The 26,859-nt window shown below is 48.2% G+C and overlaps 1 protein-coding gene across 2 annotated transcripts; it reads right to left on the bottom strand.

The window, feature by feature from the left end:
- Nucleotides 1-2,123: 2,123 nt before the first annotated feature.
- Nucleotides 2,124-26,200, bottom strand: LOC112254862. Of its 2 annotated transcripts, XR_002954206.2 has the most exons (7): nt 25,857-26,200; nt 15,731-15,990; nt 15,451-15,562; nt 7,521-7,616; nt 5,302-5,816; nt 3,614-5,114; nt 2,124-2,256 (listed from the first exon to the last, which is right to left on the bottom strand). XR_002954206.2 is itself a non-coding variant. In XM_024427782.2 (6 exons), the coding sequence occupies exons 1-6, from the start codon at nt 25,899-25,901 to the stop codon at nt 3,683-3,685; spliced, it is 2,460 nt and encodes an 819-aa protein (XP_024283550.2). In that variant the 5' UTR covers nt 25,902-26,200; the 3' UTR covers nt 2,124-3,682. The 2 variants fall into 2 exon arrangements, 1 of the variants encoding a protein (XP_024283550.2); XM_024427782.2 differs by having other exon boundaries at nt 2,124-5,114.
- Nucleotides 26,201-26,859: the final 659 nt, after the last annotated feature.

Genomic DNA, 26,859 nt, shown 5'->3' with positions numbered 1-26,859 from the left:
ACTCAAGTGACACCCTATGCTACCTTGGCTGAAGACAGTACTGTGCCATGGCCTATAGCATGCACTATGATGGTGTTGACCAGAGTGTTTATGTGGGGTCGTCGTGCACTTTATGAAATATGTGAAATAGGGTGTCATTTAAGGTTTGCTCAAGGAATCTATTTCCCATGGTTGTCAGCTATTTACAGTACATGGTATAATCTTTCCAGATATCAGATCATCTCTGTAATGACTGATGACTGACCAAGTTATCATAATCAAAACCTGTTTATTAGCTAGCCTGTTGTCAACATGACATGAACTACGGAGGCCTACGAGGGTGAACATTGACCACATATTGATGTGGCGTAAAGGGTCCATTAAAAGGAGTGAGTCCATCTACTTGTCTCCTTTTAGTTATCCACACACTGATGTAAAAGTTGACTGGTCGAGTCAAATTCCTGCCAGGCCATATTGCATTCAGCCATCTTGTTTCTTCAGATCAGTTCGGTCCATGTTGGACAGCTCAACGAGGGCAATGGTGTCTCTGTTCTAGGAAACAGAGTGGAAGACCACATGTACATGTGACTCAACATTGTAAATGGATGTGGAAACAACTCTATAATAATACAGATTTACAAAATGACTGGAGGCCAAACTGCTGTGAGAACTAAACACATTAGCCTAGTCTGAAAAGTAAACCACAAGCTCCTACCCCTTCTGTCTTAGCAAATCTGAAGGAACAGAATAGGTAAGGAGGCTCTATGGAAGGATAGATTAAGCTAAATGCACCTTATCTGATCACATTGTAGAATCTAAATTCAAACACTGGACAGGCTTTAGGTAGCTAATTAAAATATATTTATTACAACCACATGTACATCATCCTCATGTTCCAAAAAGAGTCTTCTGAAAAGTGAAAATGAGCAGAACCAGAGATTTGCAGGGAAACAGTCCGAGGGGAAACAGTCCAGGGGGAAACAGTACAGTGGGGGAAACAGTCCGGGGAAACAGTCCGGGGGAAACAGTCCGGGGGAAACAGTCTGGGGGAAACAGTACAGTGGGGGAAACAGTCCGGGGGGAAACAGTCTGGGGGGAAACAGTACAGTGGGGGTAGAGGTGTGCAGAGCTTTAAAACACAAGTGTCTCTCCTGTGTGCTTTCAATTCTCCTAGGAAAGGAGGGCTATTTTCAGCCTTGATAATCCTCACATATAGAGGGAGGAGGGGGATGAAGGGAATAAATCCTATCTTCTCATCCATTATTCAAGGAGTTTGAGTCATGCCGAGTGTGACGTGGAACACCTTGAGGAGAGAGCGAGCAATCCAACATTTTCTCTTTATTTATTTATTTATCCGTCATATATATATACAGTTGAAGTCGTAAGTTTACATAAACCTTAGCCAAATACATTTTAAACTCAGTTTTTCACAATTCCTGACATTTAATCATAGTAAAAATTCCCTGTCTTAGGTCAGTTAGGATCACCACTTTATTTAAGAATGTGTAATGTCAGAATAATAGTAGAGAGAATGATTTATTTCAGCTTTTATTTCTTTCATCACATTCCCAGTGGGTCAGAAGTTTACATACACTCAATTAGTATTTGGGAGCATTACCTTTAAATTGTTTAACTTGGGTCAAACGTTTCAGGTAGCCTTCCCCAAGATTCTCACAATAAGTTGGGTGCATTTTGGCCCATTCCTGAGTCAGGTTTGTAGGCCTCCTTGCTCGCACACACTTTTTCAGTTCTGCCCACACATTTTCTATAGGATTGAGGTCAGGGCTTTGTGATGGCCACTTTTCCATGATGTCAAGCAAAGATGCACTGAGTTTGAAGGTAGGCCTTGAAATACATCCACAGGTACACCTCCAATTGACTCAAATGATGTCAATTAGCCTATCAGAAGCATCTAAAGCCATGACATCATTTTCCAAAGCATTTAGTGTATGTAAACTTCTGACCCACTGAAATTCTGATACAGTGAATTATAAGTGAAATAATCTGTAAACAATTGTTGGAAAAATGACTTGTATCATGCACAAAGTAGATGTCCTAAGCGACTTGCCAAAACTATAGTATGTTAACAAGAAATTTGTGAAGTGGTTGAAAAATAAGTTTTAATGACTCTTACCTATGTGTATGTAAATTTCCAACTTCAACTGTATATATATATATATATATATATATATATATATATATCTCTCTCTCTGTTGTTCCTTTCTTCTTTCTTCTGCCTCTCTCAGCTCCACACCAGACAGGTGTGAGTCCTACTTGCTGTGTGTGTAAGAATCACATGCACGCTGAGTGAGAAACACATACAGTGCATTAAGGTGTGTGATCCTGTAGCCTCAGTAATGATGAGTGCTGATAACGCTACACAAAAAGCAAATCCCACCTCTGATCACACCTTTCATTTCAGTTATCAATGATAGTATGAGTAGTACCTACCACAGTGACTTTAGTTAACATTTGCTGCATAGCCCTGACATAAGCCTGCATAACCCTGACATAAGCGAACATAACCCTGACATAATCCTGTATAACCCTGTCATAAGCCAATTTGACATCTGACCCCTATCTATTGATCAATTAAGTGAGAAACAAAATGTGACAGACATTAGAGCTTGACACCACACCACCAGTGTTGAACCCGAGCATTGTACCCGAGCGTTGTACCCGAGCGTTGTACCCGAGCGTTGTACCCTAGCGTTGTACCCTAGCGTTGTACCCGAGCTTTGTACCCGAGCGTTGTACCCTAGCGTTGTACCCGAGCGTTGTACCCTAGCGTTGTACCCGAGCGTTGTACCCTAGCGTTGTACCCTGGCGTTGTTCCGTACGTTCCCTAATGAATATGTACTAAACAACAACAGCCCTGACCTCCAGAGACCTCTAGCAACAAACCACTAACCCCTGGCCAGCTCAGCCTACACCATCTACTCTGCAGTACCTATCTCTGGAACAACCACTTCAGAATACAGAATGAATGCCTCAATAGACAGGCAATGTAAACATCATTCCAATGATAGGATGGGTTGCGTTAGTTGTTGTGCAAACAAGGGTACCAGGTAGTTTGAGCACGATCACATCCGGTAGCAAAATCTTCTACTGCAGCACCATTCCCCTTTCAGACTGTCAATGGGATCGCTGTTACAAAAACACATTGATTGTGTAGGGTGGTTATCAATCCACAAAGTTCTCCACTAGCTTTGTTGTGGCATCTCCTCTCCAGTAAGCTGCTCTTTTCTGGTGGATTCTCTTACAATGCAGTATTGCTTTTAGAAATCTCAATCACAACTTTAGTTGAGGCATAAAAGTCCAAATGTAAGAGTTTCATCAATGTCACCAGGCAGCATTTTTGCACTCAAAAGACACCCAAAGATAAAATCAACAAAATGACATGATATTATATTGTTTCAAATTGATTCACAAACCCCATGAGCATGAGGTAGCCATACATGGTGCAGACACACACACACACAGACCGATCCTCTCTCACACAGACACACAGATTGTAATAGATAGACACTTGCAGTGCGTTGCAGTAGTCAGTAAGAAGGTCTGACACATACACTTTGTCAGAGGTGCTGTACATTGGTGACACACACTTATATACTCACACGCATACACTTACCCTCAAACAAATGTATTGTCCATGGTGCTTTATGGTGGAAAAACACACAGACATACACGCAGAGACACACTATACAGTAGTCACAGTCAGTAGTGAGCTGGGACAGAGGGACATCTCCTCCCCAGTGCCCAGCCTCGTCCCATGAGTCATCAGCTCCTCCACCGTCGTCCAATCATCTAACAGCTTCCTGTTCCTCAGACGACTCAACTTCTTTTGGCTGAGCTCCAGCACCGTGCTGCACCGGCCGTCTCCCAAAGACCCTCCCCCTCCAGACATAGCCTCTCCTTCTCGGATAACTCCTCCCCCCTGTCCACCCATAGCTCCTCCTCTTGTGTTGACCCCTGTATCTCTCATAGATCCTGATCCTCCATTGGCTCGTGGCCTCGTGTAAGCCTGCTGCCCTCTGGCCTGCTGTTGTTGTTGTTTCTGCTCGCGGGCCAGTAGGAGGTGCTCCCGTCTCTCAGTGCGGCTCCAGTACCTCCCCCTCATCACCTCCTGGCTCTCCTCATCTGTACTCATCCCGCTGCGCTCGTCCGCTAGCCGCGATGCCCGGTCACGGAGAATCTGGTTCCTCACAGCCCTTGGGTTAGGGTTAGGGTTAGGAAGGGTAGGGTTAGGGTTAGGAAGGTTGGGGTTGGTGTTAGGGGTAGTATCAAGGTTGTGGTTAGGATTGGAGCCCATCCTGGACACTCCAACGACCCCAGATCCGAACCCAGTGTGGCTCTCCAGGGTGCTGTAGAGGCCCCCACCACACCCGGAGCCCTGGCGGGACAGACGGTTGGCTGGTTTAGGCCATGTCTCATGGATGTCCATGGATGTCTGGGGAGGGTGGCTGAGGGTGTGGAAGCGGTGCACCTCTCTTCCTCTCTCTCTTTGTTTTTCTCTTTCCCGCTCTCTTTCTTTCTCTTGTTCTCTTTCTCGTTCTCTTTCTTGCTCTCTTTCTCTCTCTCGCTCCCTCTCCCACACTGGTAGGTCTGTCATGAAGCTCCTCTCCTGCTGCCTCCTGTCATTAACCAGCTGGTCACGGCCTCCACTATTGTCCCAGTAATGTCCCCTGGGTAAAGGCATGGCCCCTCTGTGTTCCCCCGGAGAGGTTGCATGGTGCAGAGGTGAGGGGGCAAGTCCTGCTGGGTGTCTGAGCACTAGTTCTGGTTCTCCCTCTTCAGGCAGGCCCAGCTCCAGGCCTCTAAGTGAAGCTACTCCACAGTGCTGCAGGGTGGCGTAAGAGGGGGAGGACGGGTGACTGGCCCGTCTGACACGCTCCTGGGGTGGAGCCCGGTGGTGCAGGGTCCTGCTTCTCCTCAGCTGACCCTCTGAGCTGGAGCCCTGGTGCTGCAGCAGAAGCCTGTGGTGACCGGAGGGGGTACTGCAGGTGGAGAGGACAGGGGCGTGGACAGAGAGGGGACCAGGGGTGTGCTGGGGGTTGAAGAGGGAGCCACTGCTGGAGCTGTGTTTGCCCAGACAGGGACGATCCGCTTTCCGGAATTGGACAGACGACACCCTGAAGAAACAGAACTATTAGACACATAAGCGATAAATACAATGGTACCGTGGTGAACAACCTGCATTATCATCGTTGAACCCTGGATGGAGAACACTTTGAAGATGGGGTTTGGATGGTTATGGATCATGTTATCATGATAAACTATGATAATCACAGTGATGTTAGTCTGGTGATAAGCTCCTACCTGAAGAGTCCTCGGGGTGGAGGGCCCATGGATGGAGCAGTCAGGCCAGGCGTGAGGTAGGAGTGCTGGGGCTGCATGGTCAGTGCCTCAGGGATGGCCTCCAGCAGCTCTCTGTGGTTCTTCTGCCAGCTGTCGCGGCGCTCCCGTGCACACACCTCCCCTTGGTGGTGCAGACGAGCATTGTACAGGCGCATGCGTTTCTCTAACAGCTTCTGGAAACGGCGGAACTCTCCGGTGCTCACGCTATGGAAGCCAGAGTCACTCAGCTCAGACGAGATGAAGGATTCAGAGGACGGAGACCCACCACCTCCACCCCCTCCTCCACTGACCAGCAGGCCCCCACCGGAGCCTCCTCCCCTGGGGTGACACTCCTCCAGACCCCCCTCCTCAGTCTCCAGGCCAGAGAGGTCTCCCTGGTGCAGGCTACCGTCGGTCCAGCCCAGGCCGCTGTCCAGCTCATGGTGGAGAGGTAGGTAGCCCAGAGGTTTCTCCAACATATAGTCCTCATCCTCAGTCTGAAGGAGAGAGAGAGAACACAGTCACACACACATACAGTATGTAGATATACAGTACACAGACACACATACAGTATGTAGATATACAGTACACAGACACACATACAGTATGTAGATATACAGTACACAGACACACATACAGTATGTAGATATACAGTACACAGACACACATACAGTATGTAGATATACAGTACACAGACACACATACAGTATGTAGATATACAGTACACAGACACACATACAGTATGTAGATATACAGTACACAGACACACATACAGTATGTAGATATACAGTACACAGACACACATACAGTATGTAGATATACAGTACACAGACACACATACAGTATGTAGATATACAGTACACAGACACACATACAGTGTGTAGATATACAGTACACAGACACACATACAGTGTGTAGATGACACACATACAGTAGATATACAGTACACAGACACACATACAGTGTGTAGATATACAGTACACAGACACACATACAGTGTGTAGATATACAGTACACAGACACAGACACACATACAGTGTGTAGATATACAGTACACAGACACACATACAGTGTGTAGATATACAGTACACAGACACACATACAGTGTGTAGATATACAGTACACAGACACACATACAGTGTGTAGATATACAGTACACAGACACACATACAGTGTGTAGATATACAGTACACAGACACACATACAGTGTGTAGATATACAGTACACAGACACACATACAGTGTGTAGATATACAGTACACAGACACACATACAGTGTGTAGATATACAGTACACACATACAGTGTGTAGATATACACAGACACACATACAGTATGTAGATATACAGTACACAGACACACATACAGTGTGTAGATATACAGTACACAGACACACATACAGTGTGTAGATATACAGTACACAGACACACATACAGTGTGTAGATATACAGTACACAGACACACATACAGTGTGTAGATATACAGTACACAGACACACATACAGTATGTAGATATACAGTACACAGACACACATACAGTATGTAGATATACAGTACACAGACACACATACAGTATGTAGATATTCAGTACACAGTAGATATACAGTACACAGACACACATACAGTATGTACACACATACAGTATGTAGATATACAGTACACAGACACACATACAGTATGTAGATATACAGTACACAGACACACATACAGTATGACACACATACAGTATGTAGATATACAGTACACAGACACACATACAGTATGTAGATATACAGACACACATACAGTATGTACACAGACACACATACAGTGTGTAGATATACAGTACACAGACACACATACAGTATGTAGATATACAGTACACAGACACACATACAGTGTGTAGATATACAGTACACAGACACACATACAGTATGTAGATATACAGGACACAGACATACATACAGTACGTAGATATACAGTACACATACAGTATGTAGATATACAGTACACATACAGTATGTAGATATACAGTACACAGACACACATACAGTATGTAGATATACAGTACACAGACACACATACAGTACGTAGATATACAGTACACAGACACACATACAGTATGTAGATATACAGTAGACAGACACGCATACAGTATGTAGATATACAGTACACAGACATACATACAGTACGTAGATATACAGTACACAGACACACATACACACCTGGCTGTGGAAACTGCTGGGCTCCTCAAGGTTGGTGTTGCAGCAGCCAGTCAAACAGCTCTGATCCCTTGGAACACGATGGTCCAGCTCTGGGTCCTTAGGGAGAGAGAGAGAGAAAGAGCGGTTAATCAATGTTTAACTGACTGTGAATAATGTGTGTTTACGTGAATAAACAAGCATTTCATTTTTTATGCTAATTCTAGAACTTTGGTTATGTAATTCAAATGTTCATCCAGCTTCTCTCCCCCAAAAATATCCCTAAAATATCCCTATGTTATCAAGAGTCCTGATTATTAAATATGTCCTTTAATGGAACTGCATCACATGCTGTAGGTTTGCAATCCAGATTGACTGAACTGAGGCTTGTGTTTTGCAGCAGTGGTTAAATCAGTCTGTAGACAGTAAATGTTTGTAGATGGGAGAGAGGAGTGTGTTTTTCCCTCTGTCTCTCTAAGTTGAGCATCCTTCCATTCTCCAAGGGGATTTCATTAGGCACAGCTCACATTCCACCCACTGAACACGTGAGTTCTGTTTGTGACTGTGTGACTGTGTGTCCGTGTGAATGTGTGATGTAGATGTGGTGGTGATTTAGATGTAAATGGGGTGGTGATTTAGATGTACATGTGGTGGTGATTTAGATGTACATGTGGTGGTGATTTAGATGTACATGTGGTGGTGATTTAGATGTACATGTGGTGGTGATTTAGATGTACATGTGGTGGTGATTTAGATGTACATGTGGTGGTGATTTAGATGTACATGTGGTGGTGATTTAGATGTACACGTGGGTGATTTAGATGTACACGTGGTGGTGATTTAGATGTACACGTGGTGGTGATTTAGATGTACACGTGGTGGTGATTTAGATGTACATGTGGTGGTGAATTAGATGTATTTGAGATGTACATGTGGTGGTGATTTAGATGACATTAGATGTACACGTGGTGGTGATTTAGATGTACATGTGGTGGTGATTTGATGTATTGGTAGATTTAGATGTACACGTGGTGGTGATTTAGATGTACACGTGGTGGTGGTGATTTAGATGTACACGTGGTGGTGATTTAGATGTACACGTGGTGGTGATTTTAGATGTACATGTGGTGGTGATTTAGATGACTGTACACGTGGTGGTGATTTAGATGTACACGTGGTGGTGATTTAGATGTACACATGTGGTGGTGATTTAGATGTACACGTGGTGGTGATTTAGATGTACACGTGGTGGTGATTTAGATGTACTGTACATGGTGGTGATTTAGATGTACACGTGGTGGTGATTTAGATGTACACGTGGAGGTGATTTAGATGTACACGTGGTGGTGGTGATTTAGATGTACATGTGGTGGTGATTTAGATGTACATGTGGTGGTGATTTAGATGTACACGTGGTGGTGATTTAGATGTACACGTGGTGGTGGTGATTTAGATGTGATTTAGATGTACATGGTTGGTGATGTAGATGTACGGGTGGTGATTTAGATGTACACGTGGTGGTGGTGATTTAGATGTACATGTGGTGGTGATTTAGATGTACATGTGGTGGTGGTGATTTAGATGTACATGTGGTGGTGATTTAGATGTACATGTGGTGGTGATTTAGATGTACATGTGGTGGTGATTTAGATGTACACGTGGTGGTGATTTAGATGTACATGTGGTGGTGATTTAGATGTACACGTGGTGGTGATTTAGATGTACACGTGGTGGTGATTTAGATGTACACGTGGTGGTGATTTAGATGTACACGTGGTGGTGATTTAGATGTACACGTGGTGGTGATTTAGATGTACATTTAGTGGTGGTGGTGATTTAGATGTACATGTGGTGGTGATTTAGATGTACATGTGGTGGTGATTTAGATGTACACGTGGTGGTGACGTGGTGGTGATTTAGATGTACACGTGGTGGTGGTGATTTAGATGTACACGTGGTGGTGGTGATTTAGATGTACACGTGGTGGTGGTGATTTAGATGTACACGTGGTGGTGGTGATTTAGATGTACATGTGGTGGTGGTGATTTAGATGTACACGTGGTGGTGATTTAGATGTACACGTGGTGGTGGTGATTTAGATGTACACGTGGTGGTGGTGATTTAGATGTACACGTGGTGGTGGTGATTTAGATGTACATGTGGTGGTGGTGATTTAGATGTACTGTACACGTGGTGGTGGTGATTTAGATGTACACGTGGTGGTGATTTAGATGTACACGTGGTGGTGATTTAGATGTATTTAGATGTGCACGTGGTGGTGATTTAGATGTACACGTGGTGGTGATTTAGATGTACACGTGGTGGTGGTGATTTAGATGTACATGTGGTGGTGGTGATTTAGATGTACACGTGGTGGTGATTTAGATGTACACGTGGTGGTGATTTAGATGTACACGTGGTGGTGATTTAGATGTACTGTACATGTGGTGGTGATTTAGATGTACACGTGGTGGTGAATTAGATGTACATGTGGTGGTGATTTAGATGTACACGTGGTGGTGATTTAGATGTACACGTGGTGGTGGTGATTTAGATGTACATGTGGTGGTGATTTAGATGTACATGTGGTGGTGGTGATTTAGATGTACATGTGGTGGTGATTTAGATGTACACGTGGTGGTGATTTAGATGTACACGTGGTGGTGGTGATTTAGATGTACACGTGGTGGTGGTGATTTAGATGTACTGTACACGTGGTGGTGGTGATTTAGATGTACACGCGGTGGTGATTTAGATGTACTGTACATGTGGTGGTGATTTAGATGTACACGTGGTGGTGATTTAGATGTACACGTGGTGGTGGTGATTTAGATGTAAATGTGGTGGTGATTTAGATGTACATGTGGTGGTGGTGATTTAGATGTACATGTGGTGGTGATTTAGATGTACACGTGGTGGTGATGTAGATGTACATGTGGTGGTGATTTAGATGTACACGTGGTGGTGGTGATTTAGATGTACATGTGGTGGTGATTTAGATGTACACGTGGTGGTGGTGATTTAGATGTACACGTGGTGGTGATTTAGATGTACATGTCGTGGTGATTTAGATGTACACATGGTGGGGATTTAGATGTACACGTGGTGGGGATTTAGATGTACACGTGGTGGTGATTTAGATGTACACGTGGTGGTGGTGATTTAGATGTACACGTGGTGGTGGTGATTTAGATGTACACGTGGTGGTGATTTAGATGTACACGTGGTGATGATTTAGATGTACACGTGGTGGTGGTGATTTAGATGTACTGTACACGTGGTGGTGGTGATTTAGATGTACACGTGGTGGTGATTTAGATGTACTGTACATGTGGTGGTGATTTAGATGTACACGTGGTGGTGATTTAGATGTACACGTGGTGGTGGTGATTTAGATGTAAATGTGGTGGTGATTTAGATGTACATGTGGTGGTGGTGATTTAGATGTACATGTGGTGGTGATTTAGATGTACATGTGGTGGTGATTGATTTAGATGTACACGTGGTGGTGGTGATTTAGATGTACATGTGGTGGTGATTTAGATGTACACGTGGTGGTGGTGATTTAGATGTACATGTGGTGGTGATTTAGATGTACATGTGGTGGTGATTTAGATGTACATGTGGTGGTGGTGATTTAGATGTACACGTGGTGGTGGTGATTTAGATGTACATGTGGTGGTGATTTAGATGTACATGTGGTGGTGATTTAGATGTACACGTGGTGGTGATTTAGATGTATTGTACATGTGGTGGTGATTTAGATGTACATGTGGTGGTGATTTAGATGTACACGTGGTGGTGATTTAGATGTACACGTGGTGGTGATTTAGATGTACACGTGGTGGTGATTTAGATGTACATGTGGTGGTGATTTAGATGTACACGTGGTGGTGATTTAGATGTACTGTACATGTGGTGGTGATTTAGATGTACATGTGGTGGTGATTTAGATGTACACGTGGTGGTGATTTAGATGTACACGTGGTGGTGGTGATTTGGATGTACACGTGGTGGTGGTGATTTAGATGTACACGTGGTGGTGGTGATTTAGATGTACACGTGGTGGTGGTGATTTAGATGTACACGTGGTGGTGGTGATTTAGATGTACACGTGGTGGTGGTGATTTAGATGTACATGTGGTGGTGATTTAGATGTACTGTGGTGGTGACACGTGGTGGTGGTGATTTAGATGTACTGTACACGTGGTGGTGATTTAGATGTACATGTGGTGGTGATTTAGATGTACACGTGGTGGTGATTTAGATGTACACGCGGTGGTGATTTAGATGTACTGTACATGTGGTGGTGATTTAGATGTACACGTGGTGGTGATTTAGATGTACATGTGGAGGTGATTTAGATGTACACGTGGTGGTGATTTAGATGTACATGTGGTGGTGGTGATTTAGATGTACATGTGGTGGTGATTTAGATGTACACGTGGTGGTGATTTAGATGTACATGTGGTGGTGATTTAGATGTACACGTGGTGGTGATTTAGATGTACACGTGGTGGTGATTTAGATGTACATGTGGTGGTGATTTAGATGTACACGTGGTGGTGGTGATTTAGATGTACATGTGGTGGTGATTTAGATGTACACGTGGTGGTGGTGATTTAGATGTACATGTGGTGGTGATTTAGATGTACATGTGGTGGTGGTGATTTAGATGTACACGTGGTGGTGGTGATTTAGATGTACATGTGGTGGTGATTTAGATGTACATGTGGTGGTGATTTAGATGTACACGTGGTGGTGATTTAGATGTACTGTACATGTGGTGGTGATTTAGATGTACACGTGGTGGTGATTTAGATGTACACGTGGTGGTGATTTAGATGTACACGTGGTGGTGATTTAGATGTACACGTGGTGGTGGTGATTTAGATGTACATGTGGTGGTGATTTAGATGTACATGTGGTGGTGATTTAGATGTACATGTGGTGGTGATTTAGATGTACACGTGGTGGTGATTTAGATGTACACGTGGTGGTGATTTAGATGTACATGTGGTGGTGATTTAGATGTACATGTGGTGGTGATTTAGATGTACACGTGGTGGTGGTTTAGATGTACACGTGGTGGTGGTGATTTAGATGTACTGTACATGTGGTGGTGATTTAGATGTACACGTGGTGGTGGTGATTTAGATGTACACGTGGTGGTGGTGATTTAGATGTACACGTGGTGGTGGTGATTTAGATGTACATGTGGTGGTGGTGATTTAGATGTACACGTGGTGGTGATTTAGATGTACACGTGGTGGTGGTGATTTTAGATGTACACGTGGTGGTGGTGATTTAGATGTACACGTGGTGGTGGTGATTTAGATGTACTGTACACGTGGTGGTGGTGATTTAGATGTACACGTGGTGGTGATTTAGATGTACATGTGGTGGTGATTTAGATGTACACGTGGTGGTGATTTAGATGTACACATGGTGGTGATTTAGATGTACACGTGGTGGTGGTGATTTAGATGTACCCGTGGTGGTGGTGATTTAGATGTACACGTGGTGGTGATTTAGATGTACACGTGGTGGTGATGATTTAGATGTACACGTGGTGGTGGTGATTTAGATGTACTGTACATGTGGTGGTGGTGATTTAGATGTACACGTGGTGGTGATTTAGATGTACACGCGGTGGTGATTTAGATGTACTGTACATGTGGTGGTGATTTAGATGTACACGTGGTGGTGATTTAGATGTACATGTGGTGGTGATTTAGATGTACACGTGGTGGTGATTTAGATGTACACGTGGTGGTGGTGATTTAGATGTACATGTGGTGGTGATTTAGATGTACACGTGGTGGTGGTGATTTAGATGTACATGTGGTGGTGATTTAGATGTACATGTGGTGGTGATTTAGATGTACATGTGGTGGTGATTTAGATGTACACGTGGTGGTGATTTAGATGTACACGTGGTGGTGGTGATTTAGATGTACTGTACACGTGGTGGTGGTGATTTAGATGTACACGTGGTGGTGGTGATTTAGATGTACACGTGGTGGTGATTTAGATGTACTGTACACGTGGTGGTGATTTAGATGTACACGTGGTGGTGATGATTTAGATGTACTGTACACGTGGTGGTGATTTAGATGTACTGTACATGTGGTGGTGATTTAGATGTACATGTGGTGGTGATTTAGATGTACACGTGGTGGTGATTTAGATGTACACGTGGTGGTGATTTAGATGTACACGTGGTGGTGGTGATTTAGATGTACTGTACACTTGGTGGTGGTGATTTAGATGTACACGTGGTGGTGATTTAGATGTACACGTGGTGGTGGTGGTGATTTAGATGTACTGTACATGTGGTGGTGATTTAGATGTACACGTTGTGGTGATGATTTAGATGTACTGTACATGTGGTGGTGATTTAGATGTACTGTACACGTGGTGGTGATTTAGATGTACATGTGGTGGTGATTTAGATGTACATGTGGTGGTGATTTAGATGTACATGTGGTGGTGATTTAGATGTACACGTGGTGGTGGTGATTTAGATGTACTGTACACGTGGTGGTGATTTAGATGTACACGTGGTGGTGGTGGTGATTTAGATGTACTGTACATGTGGTGGTGATTTAGATGTACACGTTGTGGTGATGATTTAGATGTACTGTACACGTGGTGGTGATTTAGATGTACTGTACACGTGGTGGTGATTTAGATGTACATGTGGTGGTGATTTAGATGTACACATGGTCGTGATTTAGATGTACACGTGGTGGTGGTGATTTAGATGTACACGTGGTGGTGGTGATTTAGATGTACACGTGGTGGTGATTTAGATGTACATGTGGTGGTGATTTAGATGTACACGTGGTGGTGATTTAGATGTACACGTGGTGGTGATTTAGATGTACACGTGGTGGTGATTTAGATGTACACGTGGTGGTGATTTAGATGTACACGTGGTGGTGATTTAGATGTACACGTGGTGGTGATTTAGATGTACACGTGGTGGTGATTTAGATTTGGTTACTTTTATTTATGCAGCATAGCATCCTGGCTGTTTGGGCCTGAGCAATCAGGCTTGTCTGTGTGTACTGTATTTGTATGTGTACGTCTTTGTCTGTGTGTGAGTGTGTGTGAGTGCATGTGTGTGTATAGTTCCACTCAGGTCTCAGATGCTTGGTGGCAGCATGTATAATTCCAGACTGGGTTGGCTGCTCCATTTTTTTTAAAGGCATTTTGCCATTAAAGCCTTAATCACCGAACTTCAAGGTGCTTTTCCTCCAAGAGAGACTCCAATATGGACGCAGATCTTTTGGACGTTAGCCCTGATTCAGACCAAACAGTTGCAATCTGGATTCTATTCAGTCAAAAAGGTTATCTGGATGTCTACAGTTTATTCCACATACACACACACAAACAAACAAACAAACCTGGAGAAGTAAGCCCTGAACCTCCTCTAGTGCAGTCCCCTGTTCAGAGCCCTGTGTACACTGACCTTCAGAGCCATACAGCCCACCACTACACCCACACAAGCTTCCCAGTGTTGTTTATTTAACATGATAGTTTTCTTGCATAGAAGATGTATTTCCATCCTCTCAATGGACAGAACAACACAGACACACAGTATGCTGTAGTTCTAGCTACTTCCGTCACATGTGCTGTACCATACAATACAGTGGGTCAATTCTATTGGCTTTATTATCACCAGTGACAGAATAAGTCATATCAGTCACAATAATTAGTGGGGTGCAGGATTTAACACTGGTGTAAGGCCTTTAATTGATGTGTCTTGTAACTGATACAGGTACTGAGTGATGAATGGTGGTACACTCACAAACAGAGTGCCCCCATTTGTAGACCTTGTAGACTATAGGGTATGACTTTGGCTGGCAACATCAAGTGATTATCTTTCATTCAAAACTAAATGGCATCCTACTACTACTAGTGTGTGTGTGTGTGTGTTTTGTCTCACCTGGTAGCCCAGTGGATCCATGTCCTCTATGTCTTGTGGAGCGTTGGGCAGGTACTCATATCTCCCATTGTCACGGTGATCACGAGGAAGACTCATGTGGCTGCAGTAGTGTCTGAGAGAAAGAGAGAAGTCGAGTCAATAAATCTAACATTTATTGGGGTAAGATATTACTGAATTTTATAGACATCTGAAGTGTGTGTGTGAGAGAGAGACAGAGAGAGCATTTGTCTGTGTGTTAGCGCATGTGTGTGTGTATGTGTGTCTCTATCTTTGACTCTACCCGTCCGGGTTGACCCTGGACATGGTCTCGGCTGCTGTGACCCCCAGACTGTGCAGGGCCAGGTGGGGGGCCAGGGGGAGGGGCTCCCAGTGTCTTTCCGTCTGCGTGCTGCAGTCCTGTAAGCCATAACCCCTCCCACGCCGGCCCTTGATCTGCAGCGTGATTGGGTGCTCATAGGCAGCCAGGATTCTAAGAGCATCCCGTTTGCTCAGGTGAGAAAGATCCCGTTTAGTCAGGTGACTCAGATCCCGCCCACTGACCTGTGAGGAGACACAGAGACACACAGATGCCATTCTATTCCCCATATAGTGCACCAGGGATGCATTGTGGGGGTTCAGAAGTGACTCATCTACTCTGGAGAACACTCAAAACAAGGGAGGGGATGCAGAGATGAAAACTAAAGGGTTACAACCCAAGACGAAAAACAAAACATTTGGGATTCGATACCTGGCTTGTACGTTGTACCCGATGCCCAGCATAGCACCAGAGCCATGCCACTAGAGCCGTGAGCTAACAACACATGACCCAACCCAACCAGAGTGACAGTTGCACACAGCATTTCAGAACTACTCCCTATCACTAACATGACTCACCACCTACTACAGTACACACACAACTACAGAGACAGCACAGGAGGCTGGTGAGGGGAGGACGTATCCTAATAATGGTAGGAATGAAGTGAATCGAATGGTATCAACCACATTGTAACCATGTGTGGGATGTGTTTGATACCATTCCACTTACTCCATTCCAGCCATTACTATGAGCCTGTCCTTCCCAATTAAGGTGCCACCAGCCACCTGGAAGAGACAGAGCGAGAGAGAAAGTATTTACTATGTAGATTACAGAGAGAGTACTGTGTGTGTGTGCCATATTTCTCTGTGAGGGTAACTGAAAAATGTGTTGTATTCAAACACAGTCAAACCCTTTGTGTGGTTCTGATTTCTGATTTGCAGTTGTGTGTGTGTGTGTGTGTGTGTGTGTAGAGCTTGTTTGTGCATCTGCTTGTCGACATGCTAACGTCATGGGGAGATACCCAGCCAAGGACACATCCAGCCTTACCTGAGGCATGCTGTAACATACACACACACTGGCAGTATTATGGTGGCCTTTTAATGCATGCCATGTGTACAAAAAAACTCTGTGGAGGAAGAGACAGGAGACTGGGCATCACCCCATGACAGAAAAAGAGAGAGGAGAGGAGACTGGGCATCACCCCATGACAGAAAAAGAGAGAGGAGAGGAGACTGGGCATCACCCCATGACAGAAAAAGAGAGAGGAGAGGAGACTGGGCATCACCCCATGACAGAAAAAGAGAGAGGAGACTGGGCATCACCCCATGACAGAAAAAGAGAGAGGAGAGGAGACTGGGCATCACCCCATGACAGAAAAAGAGAGAGGAGAGGAGACTGGACATCACCCCATGACAGAAAAAGAGAGAGGAGAGGAGACTGGGCATCACCCCATGACAGAAAAAGAGAGAGGAGACTGGGCATCACCCCATGACAGAAAAAGAGAGAGAGAGACTGGGCATCACCCCATGACAGAAAAAGAGAGAGGAGAGGAGACTGGGCATCACCCCATGACAGAAAAAGAGAGAGGAGACTGGGCATCACCCCATGACAGAAAAAGAGAGAGGAGAGGAGACTGGGCATCACCCCATGACAGAAAAAGAGAGAGGAGAGGAGACTGGACATCACCCCATGACAGAAAAACAGAGAGGAGAGAGGACGTTAGCCCTGATTCAGACCAGAGACTGGACATCACCCCATGACAGAAAAAGAGAGAGGAGAGGAGACTGGGCATCACCCCATGACAGAAAAAGAGAGAGGAGAGGAGACTGGGCATCACCCATGACAGAAAGAGAGAGAGGAGAGGAGACTGGACATCACGCCATGACAGAAAGAGAGAGAGGAGAGGAGAATGGGCATCACCCCACGACAGAAAGAGAGGGAGGAGAGGGGATGAGACTGGGCATCACTCCACTACAGAAAGAGAGAGAGGAGACTGGACATCACCCCATGACAGAAAGAGAGGGAGGAGAGGGGATGAGACTGGGCATCACTCCACTACAGAAAGAGAGAGAGAGAGAGAGAGAGGAGAGGAGACTGGTTATCACCCCACGACAGGAAGACAGAGAGGAGAGGAGACTGGACATCACCCCACAACAGAAAGAAAGGAGAGGAGAGGGTATGAGAGTGGGCATCATTCCACAACAAAGAGAGAGGTAGGAGAGCAGAGGGGAGGAGAGTGGGCATCACTTCATGACAGAAAGAGAGAGAGGAGAGGGGATGAGAGTGGGCATCACTTCATGACAGAAAGAGAGAGAGGAGAGGGGATGAGAGTGGGCATCACTCCATGACAGAAAGAGAGAGGAGAGGAGAGGGGATGAGAGTGGGCATCACTTCACGACAGAAAGAGAGAGAGGAGAGGGGAGGAGACTGGGCATCACTTCACGACAGAAAGAGAGAGAGGAGAGGAGACTGGTTATCACCCCACGACAAAAAGAGAGAGAGGAGAGGAGGGGGAGGAGAGTGGGCATCACTCCACAACAAAGAGAGAGATAGGGGAGGAGAGTGGGCATCACTCCACGACAGAAAGAGAGAGAGGAGAGGAGACTGGGCATCGCCCCATGACCGAAAGAGCGAGAGGAGACTGGACATCACCCTACAACAGAAAGAGAGAGAGGACAGGAGAGGGGATGAGAGTGGGCATCACTCCATGACAGAAAGAGATAGAGGAGACTGGACATTACCCCACGACAGAAAGAGAGAGAGGAGAGGAGACTGGACATCACACCATGGCAGATAGAGAGATTGTGAAAGGAGGGGAGATGGAAGGAGGAGAGCAGAGGAGAGGTGAGAAGAGAAGAGAGGAGGAGAGAAGGGAGCAGAGGTGAGGAGAGGAGAGGAGAAGAGAGAAGGGAGCAGAGGTGAGGAGAAGAGAAGAGTAGAGAGAGCAGAGGTGAGAAGAGGAGAAGAGAGAAGGGAGCAGAGGTGAGGAGAGAGAAGAAGAAGCAGAGGTGAGGAGAGGCACAAGATTTCAGAAAGGGAGCAGAGGTGAGGAGAGGAGAAGAGAGGAGGGAGCAGAGGTGAGGAGAGGAGAAGGGAGCAGAGGTGAGAAGAGAGAAGGGAGGGGAGGGAGGAGAAGAGAGGAGGGAGTAGAGGGGGAGGAGAGGAGAAGAGAGAAGGGAGCAAAGGGGAGGAGAGGAGAAGAAAGGAGGGAGCAGAGGTGAGGAGAAGAGAGAGAGAAGGGAGCAGAGGTGAGGAGAGGAGAAGGGAGCAGAGGTGAGGAAAGGAGAAGAGAGAAGGGAGCGGAGGTGAGGAGAGGAGAGAGAGAAGGGAGCGGAGGTGAGGAGAGGAGAGAAGGGAGCAGAGGTGAGGAGAGGAGAAGGGAGCAGAGGTGAGGAGAGGAGATGAGAGAGGGAGCAGAGGTGTGGAGGGAGAAGAGAGGAGGGAAGAGGTGAGGATTCAGGGGGGACAGAGGTGAGGACCCTTTGAGGAGAAGAGAGAAGAGGGCATAGGTGAGGAGAGGAGAAGAAAGGAGGGAGCAGAGGTGAGGAGAGGAGAAGAGAGAAGGGAGCAGAGGGGAGGAGGAGAAGAGAGAAGGGGACACAGAGGGGAGGAGAGGAGAGAGAGGAGGTAGATAGAAGACACTGAGCAGAGGGGAGGAGGCCTGAGAATGCATGCCATGTGTAGAAGGGAACTCTGGGGAGGAGAGGGATCACCCCATGACAGAGGAGGTGAGAGACAGAGAAGGGAGCAGAAGTGAGGAGAGGAGAAGGGGCAGAGGTGAGGAGAGAGAAGGAGCAGAGGTGAGGAGAGGGGAAGAGAGCAGGTCAGCAGAGGTGAGGAGAGGAGAAGAAAGGAGGGAGCAGAAGGAGAGGAGAAGAGAGAAGGGAGCAGAGGGGAGGAGGTGAGAAGAGAGAGGGGAGGGAGGGAGGAGAAGAGACAGGGAGAGAGGGGAGGAGAGGAGAAGAGAGAAGGGAGCAAAGGGGAGGAGAGGAAAGAAAGGAGGGAGCAGAGGTCAGGAGAAGAGAGAAGGGAGCAGAGGTGAGGAGAAGATGAGAAGGGAGCAGAGGTGAGGAGAGGAGAAGAGAGGAGGGAGGAGAGGTGAGGAGAAGAGAGAAGGAAGAGGTGAGGAGAGGAGAAGAGAGAGGGAGCAGAGGTGAGGAAGGAGAGGAGAAGAAAGGAGGGAGGAGAGGAGAGGAGAAGAGAGGAGGGAGCAGAGGGGAGGAGAGAGACAGGAGAAGAGAGAAGGGAGCAGAGGTGAGGAGAGGAGAAGAGAAGAGAGAGAGCAGAGGTGAGGGAAGAGAGGGGGCAGCAGTGGGGAGGAGAGGAAAGAGAGAGAAGGGAGCAGAGGTGAGGAGAAGAGGGATCAGGGAGCAGAGGTGAGAGAGAGGAGAAGGAGCAGAGGTGAAGAGAGGGCAGAAGAGAGAAGGGAGCAGAGGTGAGGAGAGGGAGAAGGGGCAGAGGTAGGAGAGAGAAGAGAGAGGAGCAGAGGGGAGGAGAGGAGAAGAGGGAGAGAGGAGGAGAAAGAGAGAGAGAGAGAAGGGAGCAGAGGGGGCAGGACTTCAGAAGAAAGGAGGGAGCAGAGGAGAGGAGGGAGGATCAGGAGAAAGAGAAGGGAGCAGAGGAGAGGAGAGGAGAAGAGAGAAGGGGCATCACTCCAGGAGAAAGAGAGAGAGGTAGGGAGGAGAGGGGCAGAGGTGAGGAAAAGAAGAGAGAAGGGGGAGCAGAGAGATCACTAGAGGAGAAGGAGGAGAGGGGCATGGTGAGGAGAGAAAGAGAGAGAGGGAGCAGAGGTGAGGAGGTGAGAAGAGAGAAGGGAGCAGGGGTGAGGAGAGGAGACTGGAGCAGAGGTGACAACAGAAAGAGAGAGGGACAGGAGGAGGGAGAAGAGAGAAGGGCAGCAGATGAGGAGAGGAGAAGAGAGGAGGGAGCATTACCCCACGAGAGAAAGAGGGAGAGAGGAGAGGAGACTGGAGATCACACCATGGCAGAAGAGAGATTGGTGAAAGGAGAGGAGATGGAAGGAGGGAGCAGAGGGGAGGTGAGAAGAGAAGAGAGGAGGAGAGAAGGGAGCAGAGGTGAGGAGAGGAGAGGAGAAGAGAGAAGGGAGCAGAGGTGAGGAGAAGAGAAGAGTAGAGAGAGCAGAGGTGAGAAGAGGAGAAGAGAGAAGGGAGCAGAGGTGAGGAGAGGAGAAGAGAGAAGGGAGCAGAGGTGAGGAGAGGAGAAGAGAGAAGGGAGCAGAGGTGAGGAGAGGAGAAGAGAGGAGGGAGCAGAGGTGAGGAGAGGAGAAGGGAGCAGAGGTGAGAAGAGAGAAGGGAGGGGAGGGGAGGAGAAGAGAGGAGGGAGTAGAGGGGAGGAGAGGAGAAGAGAGAAGGGAGCAAAGGGGAGGAGAGGAGAAGAAAGGAGGGAGCAGAGGTGAGGAGAAGAGAGAAGGGAGCAGAGGTGAGGAGAGGAGAAGGGAGCAGAGGTGAGGAAAGGAGAAGAGAGAAGGAGCGGAGGTGAGGAGAGGAGAAGAGAGAAGGGAGCGGAGGTGAGGAGAGGAGAGAAGGGAGCAGAGGTGAGGAGAGGAGAAGGGAGCAGAGGTGAGGAGAGGAGATGAGAGAAGGGAGCAGAGGTGAGGAGAGGAGAAGAGAGGAGGGAGCAGAGGTGAGGAGAGAGAGGGGAGCAGAGGTGAGGAGAGGAGAAGAGAGAAGAGGGCATAGGTGAGGAGAGGAGAAGAAAGGAGGGAGCAGAGGTGAGGAGAGGAGAAGAGAGAAGGGAGCAGAGGGGAGGAGGTGAGAAGAGAGAAGGGAGCAGAGGGGAGGAGAGGAGAAGAGAGGAGGTAGAGGAGAAGAGAAGGGAGCAGAGGGGAGGAGGTGAGAAGAGAGAAGGGAGCAGAGGGGAGGAGAGGAGAAGAGAGGAGGTAGAGGAGAAGAGAAGGGAGCAGAGGAGGTGAGATGAGAGAAGGGAGCAGAAGTGAGGAGAGGAGAAGGGGGCAGAGGTGAGGAGAAGAGAAGGGAGCAGAGGTGAGGAGAGGGGAAGAGAGAAGGTAGCAGAGGTGAGGAGAGGAGAAGAAAGGAGGGAGCAGAAGGGAGGAGAGGAGAAGAGAGAAGGGAGCAGAGGGGAGGAGGTGAGAAGAGAGAAGGGAGGGGAGGGGAGGAGAAGAGAGGAGGGAGTAGAGGGGAGGAGAGGAGAAGAGAGAAGGGAGCAAAGGGGAGGAGAGGAGAAGAAAGGAGGGAGCAGAGGTGAGGAGAAGAGAGAAGGAGCAGAGGTGAGGAGAAGAGAGAAGGGAGCAGAGGTGAGGAGAGGAGAAGAGAGGAGGGAGGAGAGGTGAGGAGAAGAGAGAAGGGAGCAGAGGTGAGGAGAGGAGAAGAGAGGAGGGAGCAGAGGTGAGGAGAGGAGAAGAAAGGAGGGAGGAGAGGAGAGGAGAAGAGAGGAGGGAGCAGAGGGGAGGAGAGGGAGAGGGAGAAGAGAGAAGGGAGCAGAGGTGAGGAGAGGAGAAGAGAAGAGAGAAGGGAGCAGAGGTGAGGAGAAGAGAGGGGGAGCAGTGGGGAGAAGAGAGAAGGGAGCAGAGGTGAGGAGAAGAGAGAAGGGAGCAGAGGTGAGGAGAGGAGAAGGGAGCAGAGGTGAAGAGAGGAGAAGAGAGAAGGGAGCAGAGGTGAGGAGAGGAGAAGGGAGCAGAGGTAAGGAGAGGAGAAGAGAGAAGGGAGCAGAGGGGAGGAGAGGAGAAGAGGGAGCAGAGGGAGGAGAAGAGAAGAGAAGAGAGAAGGGAGCAGAGGGGAGGAGAGGAGAAGAAAGGAGGGAGCAGAGGAGAGGAGGGAGGAGAGGAGAAGAGAGAAGGGAGCAGAGGGGAGGAGAGGAGAAGAGAGAAGGGAGCAGAGGGGAGGAGAGGAGAGCAGGGAGCAGAGGTGAGGAGAGGAGGAGGGAGTAGAGGTGAGGAAAGGAGAAGAGAGAAGGGAGCAGAGGTGAGTAGAGGAGAAGAGAGGAGGGAGCAGTGGTGAGGAGAGGAGAAGAGAGGAGGGAGCAGAGGTGAGGAGGTGAGAAGAGAGAAGGGAGCAGGGGTGAGGAGAGGAGAAGGGAGCAGAGGTGAGGAAAGGAGAAGAGAGAAGGGAGCAGAGGTGAGGAGAGGAGAAGAGAGAAGGGAGCAGAGGTGAGGAGAGGAGAAGAGAGGAGGGAGCAGAGGTGAGGAGAGAGAGGGGGAGCAGAGGTGAGGAGAGGAGAAGAGAGAAGAGGGCATAGGTGAGGAGAGGAGAAGAAAGGAGGGAGCAGAGGGGAGGAGAGGAGAGGAGGGAGCAGAGGGAGGAGAAGAGAAGAGAAGAGAGAAGAGGGAGCAGAGGGGAGGAGAGGAGAAGAAAGGAGGGAGCAGAGGAGAGGAGAGGAGGGAGGAGAGGAGAAGAGAGAAGGGAGCAGAGGGGAGGAGAGGAGAAGAGAGAAGGGAGCAGAGGGGAGGAGAGGAGAAGAGAGAAGGGAGCAGAGGGGAGGAGAGGAGAAGAGAGGAGGGAGAGGAGAAGAGAGAAGGGAGCAGAGGAGGTGAGAAGAGAGAAGGGAGCAGAGGTGAGGAGAGGAGAAGGGGGCAGAGGTGAGGAAAGGAGAAGGGAGCAGAGGTGAGGAGAGGAGAAGAGAGAAGGGAGCAGAGGTGAGGAGAGGAGAAGAAAGGAGGGAGCAGAGGGGAGGAGAGGAGAAGAGAGAAGGGAGCAGAGGGGAGGAGAGGAGAAGAAAGGAGGGAGCAGAGGGGAGGAGAGGAGAAGAGAGAAGGGAGCAGAGGGGAGGAGGTGAGGTGAGAAGAGAAGAGAGAAGGGAGGGGAGGGGAGGAGAAGAGAGGAGGGAGTAGAGGGAGGAGAGGAGAAGAGAGAAGGGAGCAGAGGTGAGGAGAAGAGAGAAGGGAGCAGAGGTGAGGAGAGGAGAAGAGAGGAGGGAGGACAGGTGAGGAGAAGGGAGCAGAGGTGAGGAGAGGAGAAGAGAGGAGGGAGCAAAGGTGAGGAGAGGAGAAGAAAGGAGGGAGGAGAGGAGAGGAGAAGAGAGGAGGGAGGGGAGAGGGGAGGAGAGGAGAGGAGAAGAGAGAAGGGAGCAGAGGTGAGGAGAGGAGAAGAGAGAAGGGAGCAGAGGTGAGGAGAGGAGAAGAGAGGGGAGCAGTGGGGAGGAGAGGAGAAGAGAGAAGGGAGCAGAGGTGAGGAGAAGAGAGAAGGGAGCAGAGGTGAGGAGAGGAGAAGGGAGCAGAGGTGAAGAGAGGAGAAGAGAGAAGGGAGCAGAGGTGAGGAGAGGAGAAGGGAGCAGAGGTAAGGAGAGGAGAAGAGAGAAGGGAGCAGAGGGGAGGAGAGGAGAAGAGAGAAGGGAGCAGAGGGGAGGAGAGGAGAGGAGGGAGCAGAGGGAGGAGAAGAGAAGAGAAGAGAGAAGGGAGCAGAGGGGAGGAGAGGAGAAGAAAGGAGGGAGCAGAGGAGAGGAGAGGAGGGAGGAGAGGAGAAGAGAGAAGGGAGCAGAGGGGAGGAGAGGAGAAGAAGAGAGAAGGGAGCAGAGGGGAGGAGAGGAGAGGAGGGAGCAGAGAAGAGAATAGAGAAGGGAGCAGGGGGAGCAGTGGGGAGGAGAGGAGAAGAGAGAAGGGAGCAGAGGTGAGGAGAGGAGAAGGGAGCAGAGGTAAGGAGAGGAGAAGAGAGAAGGGAGCAGAGGGAGCAGAGAGGAGAAGAGAGAAGGGAGCAGAGGTAAGGAGAGGAGAAGAGAGAAGGGAACAGAGGGGAGGAGAGGAGAAGAGAGAAGGGAGCAGAGGGGAGGAGAGGAGGGAGCAGAGGGAGGAGAAGAGAGAAGAGAAGAGAGAAGGGAGCAGAGGGGAGGAGAGGAGAAGAAAGGAGGGAGCAGAGGAGAGGAGAGGAGAGGAGGGAGGAGAGGAGAAGAGAGAAGGGAGCAGAGGGGAGGAGAGGAGAAGAGAGAAGGGAGCAGAGGTGAGGAGAGGAGAGGAGGGAGCAGAGGGAGGAGAGGAGAAGAAAGGAGGGAGCAGAGGGGAGGAGAAGAGAGGAGGGAGCAGAGGGGAGGAGAGGAGAAGAGAGAAGGGAGCAGAGGAGGAGAGGAGAGAAGGGAGCAGAGGAGAGGAGAAGAGAGAAGGGAGCTGAGGAGAGGAGAAGAGAAGGGAGGAGGGAGCAGAGGTGAGGAAAGGAGAAGAGAGGAGGGATCAGAGGTGAGGAAAGGAGAAGAGAGGAGGGATCAGAGGTGAGGAGAGGAGAAGAGAGGAGGGAGCAGAGGGGAGGAGAGGAGAAGAGAGAAGGGAGCAGAGGTGAGGAGAAGAGATGAGGGAGGAGAGGAGAAGAGAGGAGAGAATGAACAGTACAGATGGATGTGGAGAGGGATGTAATGTAAGGTCAAAAGATGGATAGGAGAGAGAGAGAGATAGGAAAGGATAGAGGGAGAGAATTGAGAGAGGAAGGGAAGTGAAAGAGAGAGAGAGAGTCACTCAGCTCTCTGTGCTGTTGGATGGGGAAAGCTGTCACTCCTTGTAATCATCAATGCTGGTCACAAGAGGCTGCCATACACACACACACACACACACACACACACACATACACACGCACAAATTCACACACATATGCACACACAACGCTGAATAACCCCTACACAGAAAGCACAATCACAAGCCTCACTATGTTGCTAAAACAGACAACAGAACTGATCTGTCTGTAGACACAATCTTTCTACAAGTAAATACAAGGACTCTTTCAAACACATATGGTCATTTCTCTCATAATAAGATCCGTGCCTGTCTAACTCTTATTCTGTACTACTCTCACAAGCACACTCACAGACTCCCACGTATTGACACACACACACACACACACACACACACACACACACACACACACACACACACACACACACACACACACACACACACACACACACACACACACACACACACACACACACACACACACAGAGCAGGCATCATGTCATGGTGTGTATTCTGTTCCGTTATTCTCCATATTCTCTATCATCTACATGACCCTTCCTCTATCCATAAATTCCATCTACACATGTGCCCACACACACACATACACACACATAGAAGCGCATACGCATGCAAAAAAGAATGCACACGCACGCAGGCATACACGCACCACACACCCACAGATTTAGAAGTGTGCACACTAACCCCCATTCCATCGCCGAACCACGGCCCTGAGAGCCGACAGCCCATTGCCACGGCAACGGATGAGCTCTGAGTCCGAGGGTTCCCTCCGTTTTAAAGACAGCGCAGACAACAAGAGGAAGAGGAGGACAAGGAGTTATGCAGGATCCAGCTTGGGCATAGACTCCTGTGCTTCAGCAGAGACTGAGAGAAAGATCTCAACGCTCTCTCTCTTCTCTCTCTCCCTTGTTTTCTCTCTATCTCTCCCTACCAGAGACAGAAGGGACTCTCTTGCTCTCAGCTCTCTCTCTTCTCTCTCTCCCTTGTTTTCTCTCTATCTCTCCCTACCAGAGACAGAAGGGACTCTCTTGCTCTCAGCTCTCTCTCCGCTTGCTCGCGATCTCCTTCACTCTCTCTCTAGCCCTCTCACACACACATGCTCTTTCAACTGTCATTCTACCCCCCCTCTATCTATCACACTCTCTCTCTCCTTCCTTCCTCTCTATATCTCTCTCTTCCTTCTTATGTGCCAGTCTTGTGTTGAGGCCCCACCCCCCCTTGCACAGCTAGTGCATAGTAACCCTGCTGGACTGTGAATCTATATGCACACACACACACACACACTTGTGGCCAGGCTAGGGGGTAGATGAGAGGGGTACCCTCCCCCTGCAGGGTTTTCCTCAGATGGAGGGAGATTCTTCTCTGTCTAATACAGTTTCTCATATGCTCTCCTCCTCTCTCTCTCTCCCTTTCCATCTTTCTCCTGTTCTTATAGTCTTCTTCTCTCATTCCTGTACCTCCCACCCTCTCCCACACCCTTCCCCTTCTCTCTGCCTCTAAAGTACAGTTATCCTCCTTATTATCCATTCCCCGTCACTCTCCCTCCCTCATGCTCTCACTCTTTATTCTGTAGAAACATAATGAGCTGTAGGGAGGAACCCTTTTCTCCCCAATAGAACACATGAAGCTGGTCACATATGAACACATACTGTATACAGTACCATGACAGATGTTTACGGTATGTTGC

Source organism: Oncorhynchus tshawytscha, linkage group LG07 (assembly GCF_018296145.1).
Source record: "Oncorhynchus tshawytscha isolate Ot180627B linkage group LG07, Otsh_v2.0, whole genome shotgun sequence".
Classification (NCBI taxonomy): domain Eukaryota; kingdom Metazoa; phylum Chordata; class Actinopteri; order Salmoniformes; family Salmonidae; genus Oncorhynchus; species Oncorhynchus tshawytscha.
Note: the sequence above shows the minus strand (reverse complement) of the source record. Positions and strands in the feature narration are given on the sequence as shown.

Excerpts from the sequence above, each read along its gene's own strand:
- LOC112254862 (XM_024427782.2), bottom strand. The coding sequence starts at position 25,901 with ATGGGCTGTCGGCTCTCAGGGCCGTGGTTCGGCGATGGAATGGGG. Across the intron at positions 7,617-15,450 it reads TGGATCCACTGGGCTACCAG|GACCCAGAGCTGGACCATCG; the intron begins GTGAGACAAAAC and ends TCTCTCCCTAAG. Across the intron at positions 5,115-5,301 it reads CCACCCCGAGGACTCTTCAG|GGTGTCGTCTGTCCAATTCC; the intron begins GTAGGAGCTTAT and ends CTGTTTCTTCAG.